The 19,193-nt window shown below is 38.4% G+C and overlaps 2 protein-coding genes across 2 annotated transcripts in view; both read left to right on the forward strand.

Annotated features, from left to right (window-relative positions):
* LOC108675031 (nostrin) overlaps window positions 1–6,229 on the forward strand; it is a 44,969-nt gene extending 38,740 nt beyond the window's left edge. Inside the window, exons 5-12 of the mRNA XM_047883377.1 lie at window positions 353–496; window positions 898–1,062; window positions 1,755–1,907; window positions 2,308–2,460; window positions 2,517–2,570; window positions 3,856–3,988; window positions 5,022–5,354; window positions 6,095–6,229. Coding sequence (XP_047739333.1) covers window positions 353–496; window positions 898–1,062; window positions 1,755–1,907; window positions 2,308–2,460; window positions 2,517–2,570; window positions 3,856–3,988; window positions 5,022–5,354; window positions 6,095–6,201 — 1,242 coding nt within the window. The 3' untranslated portion in view covers window positions 6,202–6,229. The remainder of the gene's footprint in view (window positions 1–352; window positions 497–897; window positions 1,063–1,754; window positions 1,908–2,307; window positions 2,461–2,516; window positions 2,571–3,855; window positions 3,989–5,021; window positions 5,355–6,094) is intronic.
* On the forward strand, window positions 6,229–11,812 carry LOC108675039 (rootletin-like). Its single transcript, XM_018163022.2, has one exon. The coding sequence runs from the start codon at window positions 6,970–6,972 to the stop codon at window positions 10,900–10,902; it is 3,933 nt and encodes a 1,310-aa protein (XP_018018511.1). The 5' UTR covers window positions 6,229–6,969; the 3' UTR covers window positions 10,903–11,812.
* The last annotated feature ends 7,381 nt before the right edge of the window (window positions 11,813–19,193 follow it).

The raw sequence follows: 19,193 nt of genomic DNA on the forward strand, positions 1-19,193 counted from the left end.
TAATTAGTATCTTAATTATTACCGTTTCAGTTTATTTTGATTAAGGGATTTGCTTGTCGTGCTTTACGTGGTTAAAATTTTTCAAATTTAATTCGATTTAAATCTATTTTCGGTTGTTTCTTTCTGGAATAGGAGACATTCTTCACTATCGATATGTTTACGTAAACTAATCGAGTCCTTTAAAGAAACTAAGAGATTGACCGTAAACATGTATTTTATTCGAGGAATTTTAGGACACCAGAAAGCGAAGGTTCTTCCATAAATTGCAATTCAGATCTAACGTATAAACTAAACAAATTAAAATCAGCGTTGCATTTACATTTTTCATATTGATAAAATTAATTGTTGTCAGATGGAGAAGCAGCGTCGCAAGGCAGAGGAGCTGGTGCAGCGCAGTGAAGTGGAGTTTTTTTTAATATTGCTAACTATTAAAATAATCATTGATCTGAGATGTAAAGCCACTAATTCGAGCGACTTAATCATTAATCTAAGAGATGTAAAGCCACTAATTCAAGCGACATAATCATTAAACTAAGATGTAAAGCCACTAATACAAGCGACATAATCATTAAACTAAGATGTAAAGCCACTAATTCAAGTAGAATAATCATTAATCTAAGATGTAAAGCCACTAATTCAAGCGACATAATCATTGATCTAAGATGTTATGCCACTAATTCAAGCGACATAATCATTAAACTAAGATGTAAAGCCACTAATTCAAGTAGAATATGTAATCATTAATCTAAGATGTAAAGCCACTAATTCAAGCGACATAATCATTGATCTAAGATGTTATGCCACTAATTCAAGTGACATAATCTTTGATCCAAGATGTAAAGCCACTAATTCAAGCGACATAATCATTAAACTAAGAATTACGCTTAATTTTTGCAGAGTGCGAGCCGCCTAGAGGAGCCTGTGAGTCAGTGCGACGTGGAGAAGGATGTCGCGGCCATCATCAACGCTAAGGGCACGGGTGAGAACATCCCCCATCAGCTCCTGCCGGATTTCTACGCGGAGGACATCAACAACATCATGAACAGGGAACGAAGAAGAGAAGTTAGTCTCCTGCATATTTCACTTATTGAACATCATTTGTGGAGAATTTTAATGGTCACAAAATGTATAACTGTTCTATTTACCCGCTATGACAGCAAATGATGATGCAAATTCTTCCGAATTAATGTTTCTATTTAACTTTCTATAGATGACTACATCACCAGAACCTAGAAAAAATCTAGGAATTCTCCGAAAATACAGTGGTCAATTGTGGTCGTTTTGAGTCTTCAATATGATTCTGCGTTACATTTTCGTTAATTTTTCGTCTCCACCAATTTATCGGAAATTTTTGGAGAAAGATCTCCCATGAATTTGATTCATTTCTTTGTCATTTAGAATGCCCATAGAAGTAATTTCAGGATTTCTTGTCGAAAAATCTTGCACAAATGATTAATTTCACCGTCCGACTCTAATCTATATTAATTAATTACCAAGGATTCCCATTATTATTCCCAGTAAACGTTTATCGTTTCCTAATTTCTTTGAAAGTTAGTCATTTGGTCACTGTAAATCATGCCAGTTCTTAAAGAACTTGAGCAAGTCGTTGCTGTTAATCATTTCAGTCCCTGGAGAAGCTGAGCAAGTCGTTGCTGTTAATCATTTCAGTCTCTGGAGAAGCTGAGCAAGTCGTTGCTGTTAATCATTTCAGTCTCTGGAGAAGCTGAGCAAGTCGTTGCTCTTAATCATTTCAGTCTCTGGAGAAGCTGAGCAAGTCGTTCAAGGGCGACATCGAGCGGGAGCGGCGCGGCAAGCAGGGCGTCGAGAACCTGGCGAAGGCGCTGCAGGAGACGCCCAAGTTCGGCAGCGAGGACTCGCAGCAGGACGTCAACGACAAGCTTCAGCACGTGCGTCCTTACACGATCAATTTCAGCCTTAAGATAAAATCATAATACCACCTTCATTGTAATTTTGCTGTACTTATTGTGCTCTATTACCATACACTTTTTAAACATTTATTAAGAAATTATTGTCTTACTGCTACTGATGCTGAAACTATCATGCTGTTTATGTACTGTTACAAACATGTAATTGGTAAACACCATTAAGCTAAAACTTTTATCCATTTATTTTTATAACCTAAGTGTCATTTAACGAAGAAATTATGGAACTCGTGTTGTTTGCTGGTTAATATTCAAAATTAAAAAAATATAATATTACATTTTATGTATATTAAAATATTATACTGTTGTATTAATAAAACATTAAATAATATTCAACATTAAGAAATTAATTTTCAACGTTAAGATGCGTGCGATGCTGGCGTACCTGGAGGCGGCGCGCCACAAGATCGAGTGCAGCCTCGCTGAGCTGCAGCAGCGACCGCGGCCCTCACATCCTGTGGAGCGCCATGTGCATACCAGCCGTGACAAGCAGGGCATGGTCATCTCTGTACTCAAGGTGGGTTCTTCTTATATATTACTGGTATATTACCGCGGCCCACACATCCTGTGGAGCGACATGTGCACACCAGCCGTGACAAGCAGGGCATGGTCATCTCTGTACTCAAGGTGGGTTCTTCTTATATATTACTGGTATATTACCGCGGCCCACTCATCTCTGTACTCAAGGTGGGTTCTTCTTATATATTACTAGTATATTTATATATGTTTCTGATGATGATCTCTATACTCAGGGTGGGTTCTTCTTATCTATTCCTAGTATATTTATATATATTTCTGATGATGATCTCTATACTCAGGGTGGGCTCTTCTTATCTATTCCGAGTATATTATATGTTTTCCGATGATGGTCGCTATACCAAGGTTTGTTCTTCTTATTTATTCAAAGTATATTGATAGATATTTCCGATAATGATCTCTATACTCAAGGTGGGTTCTTCTTTTCCATTCCTAATATTTTTATATAGGTTTCCGATGTATTTTTATAGGTCTAGCGAGAGAGGCAGGCAAAATGGGTTTGAATGAGGCACTGACATGTGGCTACTGGTGGTCTTATGGGTCTAGAGAATTTCCTGCAGAAGAGAATCTAGATTTATTTCCGACGATTAAAGTAAAACATGTTTTGATATGTAGTTAAGAGCATGGTATGATGTGATAATCAACATGCATGCTCTTGTTGCCATAATTGAAGATGACTTCTAGGAAATAGTTCATCAATGTTTTATGAATGTTTGCCGTAGTAAAATTCGAGCGCTAGACTCATAAGAGCATATTGTTCATAATGACCAAGATATTACAGTTTCATACTTGGTGAAATGAAGAACAAATTTGAAATTAAAAATGATTTATCATAATAATGGACAACTTATTCACCCATGTTCTTTCTTACTTTCCCCGTGTTCTTTCTTCTTTCTTAATCACGGAAAGACCTGAATGGATATTTGGAATAGAATAGAATAGTGTCGGCGTTGAAGAAATAGGCCCATGGCCTGTTGCTGATTCTTGAACTTTTCGTGACTTGATTCACAAGGGATCCGGCCTTTGGAACCCGATCTTATTGTTGCGCGTCTTTGAACACTCTCTACTAAATTTTTGTCCTTTTCAAATTTTTGAACGATTACAAATTCGCGTTTCAGTATCAGAAGCGGATCCATACCCATACATTTAGAAACCCTTTGTTTTCATTTAATCTTTTAAATAATAATAGAAACTTTTTAGCGCATTTTCTCATTTATGAAAAAAGGCGCTATTGTGCTTGTCATGTCCGTCCGTCCGTCCTTACGTGACTTCAAATTTTCGTCGACGAGAAAATGCGCTCTCTGTCACTCACTGCAGTGAGTACTGAGTTATATTTTTTTATAAAATAAATCCAAATTTCGTCGTCGCCGTGCAGGTGCCGGCCTGGCTGACCCCCGACAGCGCGTCCCCCGACAGAACTCCCCCCAGCGACTCCCCCGCCGACTCCCCCGACTGGCGGGACCGAGGCGCTGCCGACGGAACAAGCGTCCAACCCGACTCCGACTTCGGTGAGTGGCGGGTGGCGGTGTGTAGCGGGTGGTGGAGGGTGGTGGTGTGTAGCGGGTGGTGGTGTGTAGCGGGTGGCGGTGTGTAGCGGGTGGTGGTGCGCAATATAGATGGAGTATGGATGGAATAAAATTATGCAAGTAAAGAATATTCCTTGAATCAAAATGTATTTCATACCTCTTTTAAATACATGAAATATATGACTATATGAAATAGTTGCATTAATAAGACGTTTCTTTCTTTCTCGCTTTTCTCCTCGTTTCGTTCTTCTGTTACTCAACATTCCTTCTGAATGATCTAACTCGTATTTTTCCCGAGTGCCGCCTTTCATTTAAATGCAAATTTTCTTTGTTGCATTTATATTGATGGATTTTTCACGCTGTTTTGCTCATATAGGAGCTCGTAACGAGTCTGTAAAGTTTTTACCTTTGCGTGCCGCCATAAACGATGCTTTTAAGCTCGCTGAAAACTTGAGTTCCCAGAAAGACAGCCATGATGAAACGCCTCAAAAACCCCAAGTTAGCGCGTCACTTGACAGCGCAGAGCAAAATATTGAACAAGAAGAGGCTGGCTGTGAGAGTAAAACCTCTAATATTGTCAATGATAATGATCCATTGATTGGGGAAGTGCCTGATGTAGTTCCAAAAGCTGCAGCTAGAAAATCCAAGCTTCTCAAGCTTCCAATAGCCACTAACGTTGTGTTCGTTACTATAGGCAACACGCCTGAAAGTGTTAGCCGTCATAACGCAGCTAAAGATGGAGTCGTTTCTAGGGGTGGCACTCTGAAGTCCACCCATACAACTAATGCGATCTCAGCTTCTATTCCTACTGTCTTACCTCCTCCTTCTAGTCGATCAGGAACACTTACCTCAAATAAGTCTCTGAGTAATGGCCCAGGGCCAGACTCTTGCCCTTTATCTCTGTTTCCTGGTAGTTTTTGTAGTGATACTAACACCCGCGCTCCCGTGGGCATGAGGCTTCGTGAGTTTTTGCCACGCATTCGTTACCCTTCCCTGCCTGTTGTCGCACCTCCAGACGAGTTCAGCTCCCAGGGATCTGACCGGGACTATCAGAACGCTATCCATTCACCGGGATCTGACATTGCCCACAATAACATCGTCAACCAACAGTCAATCAAAACCGAATGCGACCAAATCACCAACTATGACCAAAATACCGAGACCGATAAATCTAATGGTCTTGGCACCGAAGATTCTGAACAAACGAGCGAAAATCAAAATCCTATCGCTGCCATTGGATTCTATGCTACGCAACCGCCGCCCGCAGATGCCGTTGAAGCGATGGGTCGCTGCAAGGCTCTCTATGACTACGATGCTAACATGTACGACGAGCTCACCATCAGAACAGGTACGTGAGATTTAACCTACTGTGTTCGTTTATATCTTTTCTATTTTATGTTAGGCATTTTTTCTGTTATGGCATGGATATGATATGTACGACGAGCTCACCATTAGAACAGGTACGTGAGCTTTCACTTACTGTGTCAGTTTGAGATTTTCTATTTTGTGTTAGGCATTTTTTTCTGTTATGGCTTGGATATGAATTATCAAAGGTGCTATGAAAGGGTAGCTTGTTTATCTCAATTGATACTTCTGAAATCTCGACGACTGATTTTTTTCACCGATGCTAACTAAAATAATTTGTGGCATTAATTTTGTATCTTCCACTCATTAAGATAAGTTTTTACTATTTCTTTCATAAAAAAAGTAGATTGTGCATAAACTGATAAAACAACTACTTCAGTAATACATTAACGGCGCATATACAAGTATTAAATAACAAATTTTTGAAACAGTGTTTTGGGTCCTTTATTTTTGCATTTTCACATCAATCGTCCCCTTTAAACCGTTATAGATTTGGTTGTAAATCTTGCTAGTTTCATAACCAAATGGCTTCCTCTAGGTCATTTTGGTCCATTTGGTAATTTCAATCAAGTCCTTGCTTGGTCCAAGAAGTGCTTTCTAAATTCCCATTTATGCACCACTTTTTATCCATTGACCCAACTCTATAATTTTTTTTGGGGGGAAAATTCATTAAATGCTTAATATATCATATTGTTTTCTATTAATTATTTGTTATATTTGCAGGTGACATTATCCAGCTGCACCGCAAACAACCCGACGGGTGGTGGGTAGGCGAGCTGGATGGCAACACTGGGATATTCCCTGCGACATACGTCGAAGAAATCGATTGATATTGGCCACGCTCAGAGTGTCACTCATCATCCTCATCACCCTCATCCTCATCACCTTCCTCTCCTCTTCCTTCACCTGCATCACCATTACCCTCATCATCACCACAATCACCGGTAACACCACTAGAGAGAATTGAAGAAGATTCTCTCACGGTGACCGATTCTTCTCACCCTCTTCTCGAGGCCCAAGCTTCGGGGGTCTCTGCTGTCAAGCAAGAAAATCCTACACGAGATGGAGAGTCCAAAGGCAGGAAAAAATCCACTAATAAATATTCAGGTTCACACGAAGTTGGTACGATTAACCCAAGGTACCTTCGCGACAATTGCAGTGATTCCGACAGTCTCAGCACATCACCTGACAGTCTTAATGCTGACAACGTCAGTAGAACTAGTCGTGATAGCTGCAGCGGTGGCTCTCACTCGGATAGTTTCAAGTCCTGTGTCAGTTCTGGGTATGACAGCTGTAATTCCTCCGGAGTTGCGACAGCGGCGACAACGCAATCATCAGCTGCGTCAAATACCTTGTCTACATCTGACACGTCTTCAGGCGACAACGAAAACCCTAAATCAACTCTTGCAGAAGATGTTCCTTCTGTTCAAATTCCGAAGAGAGATAAAACTAAAGGATCAAATTCTTCTAGCGACGAAGAGAGTCCACCGCCTCTTCCGAGTTCTCCTCCCCCAGAAACCCTCTCGTCCTCAGATATACCTCCATTTTACGTCCCACCGTCAGGCTTCCCTCCTCCACTTTTCCAAGGTGGTAAAACAATGTCGAGTGCGACGCCCCTAATACAGAAGCTGACTAAAGCTCTATCGGCGTCTACACCACACTTAGTCGACGACGATGTTTCGATATCTTCATCGAGCAGTTTTGAAAACCTTGAGAACGAAGACTTCGAACCTTCAGTATCTGCATCGTTATCTTCATCAACTCCTAATTTATCCCCTGCCTGCGCAACGCGTCAGTCAAGCATCTGTAAAGTTTACAAGCATTCTCTCGATTCACCAATTTCCGAAGAAGATGGTGAGTTCAACACCACATCTGAAAGCATTGATCCAACGATGGATCACTCCTCAAAGAAAATTCAATCTTCCATCAAACCTGTTGCGCAAGCACGTAAGAAGTCAAATGAAAAAGCTAGAAGCGACAGAAACGAAACTCCACCCATTCCACCTCGCGTGATAAATATCTCTGGTCCAACGAACGTATGTCTGCCTGCATCGGTAGACCTCACGTCTCCAATCTACAAGCCTATTCAAAGATACTCATCTGCATCCGATCGATCTGATTCCAAGTCACCAAACCGCTTGGCATTCATGGACCCTTTTATAACCGAATCGTCAAATAGAGAATCCTCTCCATTTTCGAGGTTTATACCCCAGCTCCCCGATCGTGCTGTAGCAAATTATGATAGAACTAGAAACTTCATGCGCCGTAATCTAAAGTCTCCTACTTTCTCCTCCTTCCGACAGTCTACTCGCAGCCTCACGTCGTCAGCGCTACAAAGCTTGAGAAAATCTTCTCGCAATTTGAAATCTTCTTTGATGTCTCTCACCAGAGCGGCAAGCATGGAAGCAATAGACATACCTGCTTTACCAGGAGCTCGTGCATCAGCTCTCAATATTTCGGCTCCCTGCATACCCAGGCCAGTCGAAACATTTGCTTACTGCCCTCCATCTTCAATAGAGAACGTCAAGCTCAAATCAACCCAAAATAAGACGAAATTCTCGTCACTTCATAAAATTTCCAAAAAGGAGAGGACGGATCTGAACTCAGCAACGCTGTTTAAGCCAAATTCAAAAACGTCGACGCCAGAGCCGAGCTTGCCTGAAGAAACCGTGCCACAACTCAAGTCTTTCAAAACATTTGGCGGCCTTGATCAGAATAAAAGAAAGAAACCAAGCAGAAAGATTTCTCTTCCTGATTTTCATCGCTCGCTTGGTTCCCTTAATGGACCGTACGGACAAAAAGATATTATCCAGCCTGCAGTGTCTCTGGATTCATTGAACGATTTATATGTATTTTCTGATGCTGAAGTGGACGAAATTACGAGCAGTATTGGTCGCAGTTTGACATCGCAACCGACTCGCCCGAAGCTAGCAACAGTTGAAGAGTCTCAGGACAGTCAGGAATCAACTATACGAATAAACCCAAGGAATAGATCTAATGCAGTTGGAAATATGCCTGCAGAGATGAAAACGGGTGGAAATAAAACAATTCAGCTTGACGAGGGTACAGCCAAACATCCAATGCCAACTCCAGTTAGAAAGAAGAAATCGACGAAAGCTAAAGCAAAAGATCCACCTCAACTTTCTAATGAGAAGACTAAGCTGAGCGCCAACAGCCTTCCTGTCAAGGTATTGCCAACTGAAAACCAAGCTCCTATGCCTGCAATCTTTTCTGATAAGGAAAATGCTGTTGATGGTGAAGCACAGCAAAAACTTTCGAGGAGGGCTTCGTTTGGATCGCCAATGAAGTCAAAACTCATAGTCGGAATGCCAATTGATGAACGTCAGGCTGAACTGCAACAGAAGCTCCTTCAATGTCTCAAAGTTAAGCTTGACGAGTATAATATAAAAGGTACCGTATCTCCGCTGCCATCGCCTCTGTTTTCGGTTAACTTAGCACCTTCGCCAAAACAGCAACCGAATGATAAAAACGAAAATTTGATAGGCCCCAGTCAAAATCTAGTAAGTGACGTGAGCCACGGTAAGGAATTCCGTGGTAAAAACAATGCCAAAAATGAACATAAAAACGACATCGATATGCAAGAAAGAAAGACACAGAGAGAAAATGAAAGACAAAGAATTGCAACAGTTCAAGCAGAATGCCACAGGCGAGAAGTCAAGGAAAAACTGGTTGATATTCAAGAAAAACGTCTACAAAAGAATGCTGTCAAATCTACAATGAATGAAGTGGTCGATTTCAGCGAGCAAGTTGACCAAGAAGTCTACAATGCAGAAGAAACGTCTGATCCCATAGTGTTTGAAGCAAAGAACTTACGAATTATTGAGTCGTTAAACGAGGAGGAACTTCTACGAGGAAGCAAACAACAACAACAAGAAGATGGTCAAAATTTGTCGGTCAGTGAAAGCGCCGAACTTGAAAATTACTCAGAACAAGAACCGAAAAAGATGGAAGAAACCCTTGAACACTCAATGGTGCAGTCAGTAAAAGAGCCGGACCAATGGAATCTCCAGGAACTCGAGGAATGGAAAAATATGAAAGCTACGGAGCTTCGAAATATCAAAGAGAAGGGGAAGCATTTGGCCAACAAGCTGGAAGAACAAAAAGCTCTCTCGAACGAGGATGATGACAAAAAGAAGGAATTGGAAAAATTAATTGAACTTAAGAATCGTTCGCTTCAACTGCTCAAGGAGAAGCAAGAAAGAGAATTAGCTCTTCGCAGAGAGAAGGAAGAACTTGATAGAAATCAGAAACTTCTCGAAGAAACCCTTCAACTAAAAGATTTGGAACGCAAATGTGCTATAACTTTACAAAACCATAAACCGTCTGACAGAGAAGCAACGAAAAATACTGAAGCTAAGCATTTGTATCTTAAGAAACTCTTAGAAGCCGAGCTGGAGAAGGAAAACGAACAGAAAGAAGAATTGCGTCAGCATGAGCTACGACAAGAACAACTCCGGAAAGAATTGGAGACTCAGTTAAAACAACAAGCCATCAGCATTCAAAAAATTAAATCAAGCCAGTCTGAAGAGGAAAAACTAAGCGTAGAGCTTGATAAAAGAGACGGTAAGTCTAAGGAAAAAGATGTAATTTCTAATTCTGATGCCGAAGGGAAAGTAGAGAATCCTAAAGCATCCCAGAACATCAGAAAGCAGCTCATGTACCACCTGGAGCAACGCAAGTTACAACAACAGATGAAGCTTCCAAAACCTCAAGTTACTCTGGACCACAAGACTGGGGCTAATAGTGCAATCAATTCCAAAGAAGGTGAAACGCAAGATATCGTACCGAAGAAGCCTGTATGGGATGAGGATGATGGTACAGAGGCAGTCAACACGAACATATCTGACTTCATAGGATGCGAGCTAGTGAGAGAAACTGAAGGATATGTTGACGACGAACAACCAACATCTTTGACGCTGCTTCCACCTCCTGAAAATTTCTCAGATGCTTTTTTGAACGGAGATTACAACGACGAATTTAATGTCGAGTCAACGCGAGATGACGCGGAAATAGTTTCCAACGACCATGTTATTGTGGCTTCCTCTCCTGCAGCGACCCGCCCATCTCTAAAGAAAAGAAAGTCAAAGCTTACTAAAAAAGTTACCTTTGGTGACGCTGACACCGAGATCAATTACTACCCAAAAGAAAGAGCTGAAGAGGAAGAACCCGAGGATGAAAAAGATTCACAACCGCATTCTGATTTTAATTCTTTCACCTTAAAGCGGCAGAAATTCAAACGCAATTGTACGTCTGAATCGTCTGCAAGTGTGAACCAATTCCACGAGAAAGCTGATTCAGACTGCTTGTACGAAAACTTGTCAACTAAAAAACCATCAGATCACTACTGTAAGAATGCTCCTCCTCTCCCTGCAAAGAAGAATCGTGTGACCAACTCCACGCACAAGGGACCTTCACCGGTGGCGCCTCCGACGCTGGAGACCGCAGGAGTTTTCCGTAGACGGGACGTGCAAGAGTCGCGTCCCGGTGAGGGCGACGAGAGCTTCGCCTAGCCTTACATTGAGCAACCGGTCGTATTATTATTTTTCCTCAGCCGTCGCACGGATTGAACTTTTATTCCATATCTAATGAACTCTTGAATGTGCAACGATGGTTAGTATTCCTTTCGATTTTAACTGTAAAAGTAATTATGAGCTTCAAATTAATTGTAAAGCCTTGGTCTACGGATTAGTTAACATTAATCAATGCCTGTTCAAAATACTGATAACTTGACTGGCCGTTAGCAGATAATAGGTGAACTCATTCAAATTTCAACTTTGTATTTGCATCCCAAGCTCACAAGCTTTCTTTCAGGTCACTTGAAAAATTACATGATTTTTAAACCGTCTCTCTTTAATATTTCAAATAAATCACATACTTTATCTTTAATTGTGTTATAATCGATCGTACGTGTTGCTCAGTATAAGGTTGATTACTCGCGGGATTACTTCGCTTGACAGCACATCATACATTTTAATTTCATGCTATTTTTCAAATCTATTTATCTTTGTGCATATGCATGCACGCATATTCCGTGATTTACTACTTTTCATTTTGAATTCTGACTGGTATTTTTTTTTTGGGGTAATATTTCTGTTTTCTGAAATTCATTCTTAATTTTTGATGAACTTCATTCTATTTTCCAGGTTTCATTTTACTGTCAGGCTCAAATAATTTTCATTCACTAATTTTAAAAATTTCATTCGTCATTTATTTCGCTATCATCTCATAATGTGGCACTCTGAACTGGCGTGGACAAGTAATATAAAAGGTTTAATCCTTAATGTGTTCACCAACACCCTAAACTTGACTTGGAACTCCGAGGTTTCAAATCCTTCAGGCTTCATCTACTTATAAAATTGGACTTTGTTCATCAGATATTAAAATTAGATTGTGTTTCACAGCTCATTGTACTTGAAAAATTTTGTAAAAATAATTTTTTCCAAAATACTGGAAGTATTGATGCGTTCAAATTTAATTCACAAATTTCTTTAGGAATTTCTATTGTTGGAATTGAAGATAATATAATAGTTTTTTGACCTCGACGATATTCCACCAATGGACGATTTAAGTTTTGATTTATCGTTACCTGACTACAAATGAGAACGGATTTGACTTGGTCGATGTACGCTGCCTTCCTACATTATATTCGTTGACTTGATAAAAAATGTGAATCTTTTTGTACAATCAGTATCAGCAGTACTATATTTCTTACTTTTTATGGCGCTTGTTTCCATTACTGGCAGAAATTTACCTCTTGTCAATTTGTTGTTTGATGAAGTCGGCTTTATAATCATTTTCCACAAAAATGTAGATTGGTGGAGCTCGATTTTAAATCACAGGTTAACTGAGCAGGCGCCGTTAACCGCGAAAAAGATTCCAAATCCCCTAGATTACAAACCTCTTTTCTGCCCGGCATGCGTAGCGAAGACTGAACTGAACTTGACTACCAAAACTTCTACATTATACGAAGTAAATACTCCTCTACACAAACGATACTGCGCATAGCAATGATTCTTTGTTGAATCCGCGTGGATGAAAATGTACAGGATTATGCGAAGCAGTCATAGGTCTTCCATTTATTCAACTCGGGTTGTAATAGACGATCCAGCAGCAACTATTGCTTCTCTACGTGTCTCCATGATGTAACCCATTATCTAGTTCTCTTGTTAAATTAAAATGGAACTTTCAAAAAATGGCATCACTATTTTCGTGACGGCCACTGTCCGGCCAATTTGCGCTCCCTGCAATTAAGCTGCCGCTGAACAGAGATTGCGGCTCTACAACACAACAGCCAAATAATTGATTAAAGTGACTCGGAATAAGGCTATTTCATTCAATGCGAAGGGATACGACTTCTGCAAAAGGTAAACGATGACTTATGTTCGATAAATTTTTAGCATTATAATTCAACATCAGGCCCATATTGTTTTGGAGCCGTTATTTTGCATTTAGTCGTGTACGTAATATGCAGTCGACTGTTTATCTTCCGCATTTTGGCACTTAACACATTTTTATTGGAAGTCTACCGAGTAACACGGGATGTTCTAATGAGAGAAAATGCAGCTCCACTATATTTCTAATCCGATTTGCGCATTTTACATTCAACGTGCAGTGATTTAGCTGGATAGAATTTGCTCGATGAGTTTATAATACCTTAAACTTGAGAACTTTTTAGTATGGTTTTCTCCTGTGTATATGGCTTTTCAAATGATGTTGTCGCAAGGCATTTGCCCTACGTACTCATCTGTGTCAATCCGATTGCCTGATTGTCGTCGCACCGATGCGGTCACCAATGCGGGCGCAGCGAAGACGGCTGGCTATTAAAATGGCTGGATTTGAGTTAAATCAATATTTTAGTTTACGGTACATATAATAAGTCTTAAGTTTACTATTCTTCTCTAACTTGTCAAGAACTTTTTTAATTTTGTAGATAAAAATATACTTTATTTGCTGCAATCTATTTCAAGGACGCAATATATACTCTTCTATTCATAGAAAGACGTTACAAGTAATGAAAAAAAATCGATTTCAATTAGCCGGTTTCTTGTGTGTGTGAGTCATTTGTTGTTAAGTTAAGCACTTTACTTACAGATTTTTAGTTCTTTTTCAGCACGCAAATACAAAATTATTTTCTTTCCATGCACTGTCACATTTTGATTTGAGCTTATGTATTTTCTATTGTACATATGTTAATACATTCATTACTAGCGTTTTTATCGATATACTCGTTAATGATATTGAGAGAATAACATTGGAAGAGTGCTTGGTGTTGCTGTTCATAAACTCTGTGCTTATAGGGGTTGTTAAACGCGTCAAAGATTTCTCGTATTAATTTTTATGAATGACATATTTTTGCTCAGTGTTTTGCCTTATATGACAATTTGTCTCATTACTTATTTCGTCTTCTGACCATATATCTGTCTAATTAGAGCAACTCAACACTTCGAAATGATGTTAAAGAGGACATTATCAGCCTTATTACGTGCTCATACAATCTGCCTTATTAATCGTGAAAATATTGTGATGATGCACACTGTAAATTGTTTGCACTAACAGATGTGTCTTTTAGTAATTACATGGTGTTTCCCTTGCTTATATCTATATGAGTATTATGTTTATGTATATAAAGTGTTTCATTCAAATTTTGGCTTCTGAAATATTTAATAAATTGTAGAAAATAATAACTTGCATTTTCGAAATGCTAGGTGAGCACGAGAACATATGTGCCTTGTAGTCTCCCACATCATCTGTCTGTTGTCATTACTGCAAGTCTAAAAAAAGCTTCAACTTGCATTTCAAAAATTTTTGAAGTTATGGGATTTTATCAGTAATTCTGATTAATTCTAAGAAACAACTCGGTTTAATGATTCGCCTAAATACCGTTCAGGTAGAACAGGTTATTCACCAGTCTCCTTGATCCATTATTGTTGTTTCGATATTGCACGTAACTCTTTCTTATTCATGCTCTAAGCAATGTTTTTAGCGTAAATTATTATATCTATCAGGATGATTTTTATTTTATAAATACTTCATTTCGTCAGCCAATGAGGATCATGTAATATGTTTTTCAGTAAAAGATATGTCGATTTTGCATTCTCATTCTCCTTGCACTTGAACTTTTTGATGCTGTTTCTAGTCTGAGATCGACTTTTTCCAATATGAAGCATTCGCATGGCACAATGGCCCTCGAATCAACAATATCTTGAGGATCTACACTTGATTTTTAGTTAACGCTTCGACGGAAAATTATGTGTAACCTGTTCAAATTTACCGAAATATTTGAAACTAAATAAATTAGTTTTACTAATGGCTGGAAATTTGTGTAACAGTGTACTTTATTACCTCTCTAATCTATCTGCTTTACTATTTTGGTATGGAGAAATCGACAAATTTAATGTTTAGCTACTTTTTTTTACGAACAAACGAAGTTTTGTGTTATCCAGACATGGCAGTGAGTTTTAGCAACTAAGAAATTCGAATTATTTATTAGCTATAATCAGGACATCAACAGATGATTGTTCACTAGGAGTAAATCAAATGCATTTGTATAAATTTGATATAAAGGAGCTTGGCTAATGAACCCGAGAAAACATTGGTAGAAGAACTCAGCCCCGTCCACACGCTGAAACTTATCGTCAGTCATGCCAAAGTTTGACCGACAAGACGGAAGACTGACGAGCGTGCACACGTTCAAACTTATCGTCAGTCTTGCATGTCAGTCCAAAGTTTGACCGACAAGACGGAAGACTGACGAGCGTTCACACGCTGAAACTTGTTGTCAGTCATGCCAAAGTTTGACCGACAAGACGGAAGACTGACGAGCGTTCACACGCTCAAACTTTCCTTCAGTTTTTAGTGCGTTCGCGACAATGGAGGAGCTAGTGCTGCTCGCTGCAGTGATCGCAGTTTGTGCCACCATAATTATTATTAAAGCAATGCAAAGGTACGCGGTGGTCCCGAAAATGGTTTTAAAAAATACCACAATGAGGGTTGATAGACAGCATCCCTATCTGCACCAGACAGCATTGATGACTTCATTTTGGCACATTCTTTTCGATTGTGGTAGGTACCGAGGATGGGTCGGAATAATGCAGTGAGTTAGAGTTATCGATAATTTGACGCTAGAGTTACGTGTGCAATCGATGGTCTTTGGTAACGCTTCCCTACATAAAGGGTAATAGGTAGTGGACGAGTTCGAGTAGTTTATTAGGTGTTCGTGAATACAAGATAAAAGGAGAAAGGCCTGTGAACAAGGGTTGAGCATTAGAACATGACATGAAGTTAATTTATTATGGCTATCGGTCAGGGGATTATAATAATCTAAAAAATTAGATTATTTAAATTAAAGGGATTATAGTAATATCTCAGATAGGAGATTATACTCTAGGATATTTAACTCATCCACTAACCGATAAAGAGTTTATTTTCTTCGTTACAAAGTCTTTGTTTGCTGTAGGATCAACTTCTTTGCACTTAGCAATCAATGCCGCATAGGCCAGTGCTCTCACGGTATGGTCACTGTAGCTTTCTGACTGAATTTACCACAAACAATAGAAACTACGAAATAATTCTATAAACTCACAAAAAGAATTCGTGAAACCACTGTCGGATATCTTGAGATTTGAAAAACTAGAGCTAGCGAGGAACAATGTCACAGCTCTCAACATCAATATACACCGAGATAGAGTAAAAGTTTGACCAATTAGTCCATGGTTGAACTATATGGTTGAACTATATAAGGTTGACCCACGAGAAGTTCCGTCTTTCAGTTCAGCTTTCTTGTTACGTCACGTAGATCGAGGAACGAAAACGTATACTAGATCGAGAAACGTATACTAGTTCAACCATGAATTAGTCGGTTGCCCGTCCAAAGGCTCAAACTTATCGTCAGTCTTGCATGAACCCAAAGGTCTCGCCCGTCCGTCTTTTCCAGGTTTATCAAACCTCAAACTCCGCCCACCCGTCATGCAAGACGTCAAACTTTGAGCGTCCGCAAGCTCCGTCTTGTCGGTCAAACCTGGCATGACATGCAAGACTGACGATAAGTTTGAGCGTGTGGACGGGGCAGAAGTTCAATGATTGAAAGTCGGTTTATAACAACAAGAATAACACCGTAAAGTCCATTGCCATTTCCTTGTGATTCCTGAAATGCTTGCTGACAATTAGTACGTTCAATAATATAATACAAATGTTTGCCTTAAAGTACGGCAAAGATTATTTTATTAACAAGCTAATTTTTTCATTGCCATTGTTGTCAGTTTATAACTCCAGAAACGGAACGGCTTCCGAACTTAACAAGTTCCCCCTCATAGTCAGTTGCTCTTGGGTCATTGTGAGTGGAGGTGTGCGATAATGCTTCTCCGCGTCAGAGATGTGCTGATGCATCTGCTCTAATAACTGGATTATCTGTCAGTGTTTTAAGCTGTAGACTCTGAAATGATACTGTGGACAGTTTTAATTTGTTCCTTCGCAATACAATGCTCATCAGAGATCACAAATCTTGAAGGTTCGTTTATATTAAACCAAGTCTTGAGGATAAAATCGCAACCAGGGATAGCGTGCTCGTTGCAGAAGCGGCTTCACTCAGCGTCTTCTTTTGTTGGAATTTCTTGTCATTTGCATTGTCTCATTTCTCACGTGGACCTCCTAGGCTCCTTCTTTCATGTATTCCTGCATATAACTCAAATTTAGAATTTTTTTCAAAATATTATAATCAAAATTCAGAATACTGTGCATATTTTTATATGTAGAGCGATCTCGTCTAACCTTTAGCCTAATTTAAACAGACCGTACGTTGTCGCCTCGCCGCGCAAGGTAGGTAGGCCTACCTTAGGCTACCTATAAATTTAAAACTGTAAAATAGTTGCTCTTATTGCATTTCAGCATACCTAGTCTTGCTTAGCAAGCAAAATCAGTGAAGCTGGGAAACCCTTCAATTATATGTTACTGACCAAAAACTTGATGCTTGAAGTTGAAGACTTGAACTTGAAGTGTGTATGCGTTTATTTATTGAAGATTTCATCCATAATAATTATAAATTTCTCTGATGAGAGGTTACATTTTCGTTACAATGAATGGACTCTTGTTCCTACAAAAGCTACAATTATTTCCACCTGCTGTAGCAGACATTAAAAGCTACTAAGTGTAATTTTTATAAATTTAAAATGATTAAATTAAACAAGTATGTATAATGTAGGAAATTCATATCAAATTAAGAAATTTATTCTGTTTCAATTACCTAAAAACACTGCAATTCATCAAGCAAAGACAATTTTGTAGATTTCCTTTGGATTGTTTATTGAGGATAAAAATTCCTCTTTTATAAACAATTTATATAGGCTAACTCATCTTGTGTATTAGGAAAGTTCTTTTGAACTTCTACTGAACTAATTACTTTTGCTTTGAATAATTCATTCTAATACCCTGACATCTCCAAACTCTAAAATTATTATTCTAACTTATTCTTTATTGATCTTCACCATTAATTATTTTGTATAAGGCCTTAAAAAATGAATTCAAACATGAAGTTAGGTCAAGGTGTGTTGTAGATTATTTATTTTTTCTACTGAGGGCTACACTATTTTCTAAATTTTTTCTTATTTATTTATATGTTCATTTCCAATTTTATAGGTTATGGGTATTGACCCATTAACCCTATTTACAAGCCAACCTGCAGAAATCCAAATTTCTAAAGCTAATATAAGAAAGTATGACCAATTCTAAGATATACTGTAAAATGTCCAAATTTCTAAAGCTAATATAAGAGAGTATGACCAATTCTAAGAAATACTGTAAAATGTTGTGTCTTGGGCCATTTTTAGCACATACCTTTTTGTGATACAAATAGTCACTTATGGTGTAAATATATAAAATATATCCTTATTGCAGTTGTAGGTTATCTTTTGGTACTTCAAGAGCCATCAACACAATTTTTCTAAGGCGTGAACTTATTGAGTACCATATAGGTTTTCATTTTCTGGAATGTCAAAATGGTCCAAGTCATCCCATCAATGGTCCATTATGTTTTCATATGGTATTTACCTAAAAGAATTTTTCTATATTTTGAATATTTAAGCAGTAAATTGTGGTTTCAAATTCATTGTATTAAATTTATCACTATGTTAGTATCAACAAATATTATCTAAATTTGATGAAGGAAATAGAGAACATATATAATTACAATTTTGTTCAAGTCCATCAACTTACTGTTAATAGTTGAATAGATGTTAATAGTTGGTTTTTGTAGCTCTAGCAGAAAATTCTATTCAAATGCTTATATTTTAGTTCTTTGGCCTTTTAAGTTGTGATGCTATCCATGGAACAATTGTTAAATTGGCTCGAGCATGATAACTTTGCCTAATACACTAAGTGGGGTACATTGAGGGCCTGTTTGGGAGGGTTTTCAAATGACTATGCATGTTAACTTGCCAATAAAAGAGTTGAATTTTGTATAATTTTAAATACATTGTATTATATACATGAATGAAGACACCTGGGCCAAACCAAAGATTCCTAAAAATAGATGATTATGAATGTGGTGAAATTTATTACTTAATAAAGGTATGTATATTGTTTCTGAAATTAATAATGAGTTACACTGTAAACTTTGTGGTATATTGAAATTAATGCCATTTTACCAATAATTTGTTCCTGTCTTCCTGACAAGTTATGCTTCTTTCTGTATTGGGTAAATATATAAATATATAAGTATATACTTTCAGAAAAATGTGAGTCATTGTGCTGTAAATTTGATATTTTTAATATTTTTACTAGAAAAATTATGTTGATCATTGTTTGCATA

Source organism: Hyalella azteca, unplaced genomic scaffold (genome assembly GCF_000764305.2).
Source record: "Hyalella azteca isolate HAZT.00-mixed unplaced genomic scaffold, Hazt_2.0.2 contig12774, whole genome shotgun sequence".
Taxonomy (NCBI): domain Eukaryota; kingdom Metazoa; phylum Arthropoda; class Malacostraca; order Amphipoda; family Hyalellidae; genus Hyalella; species Hyalella azteca.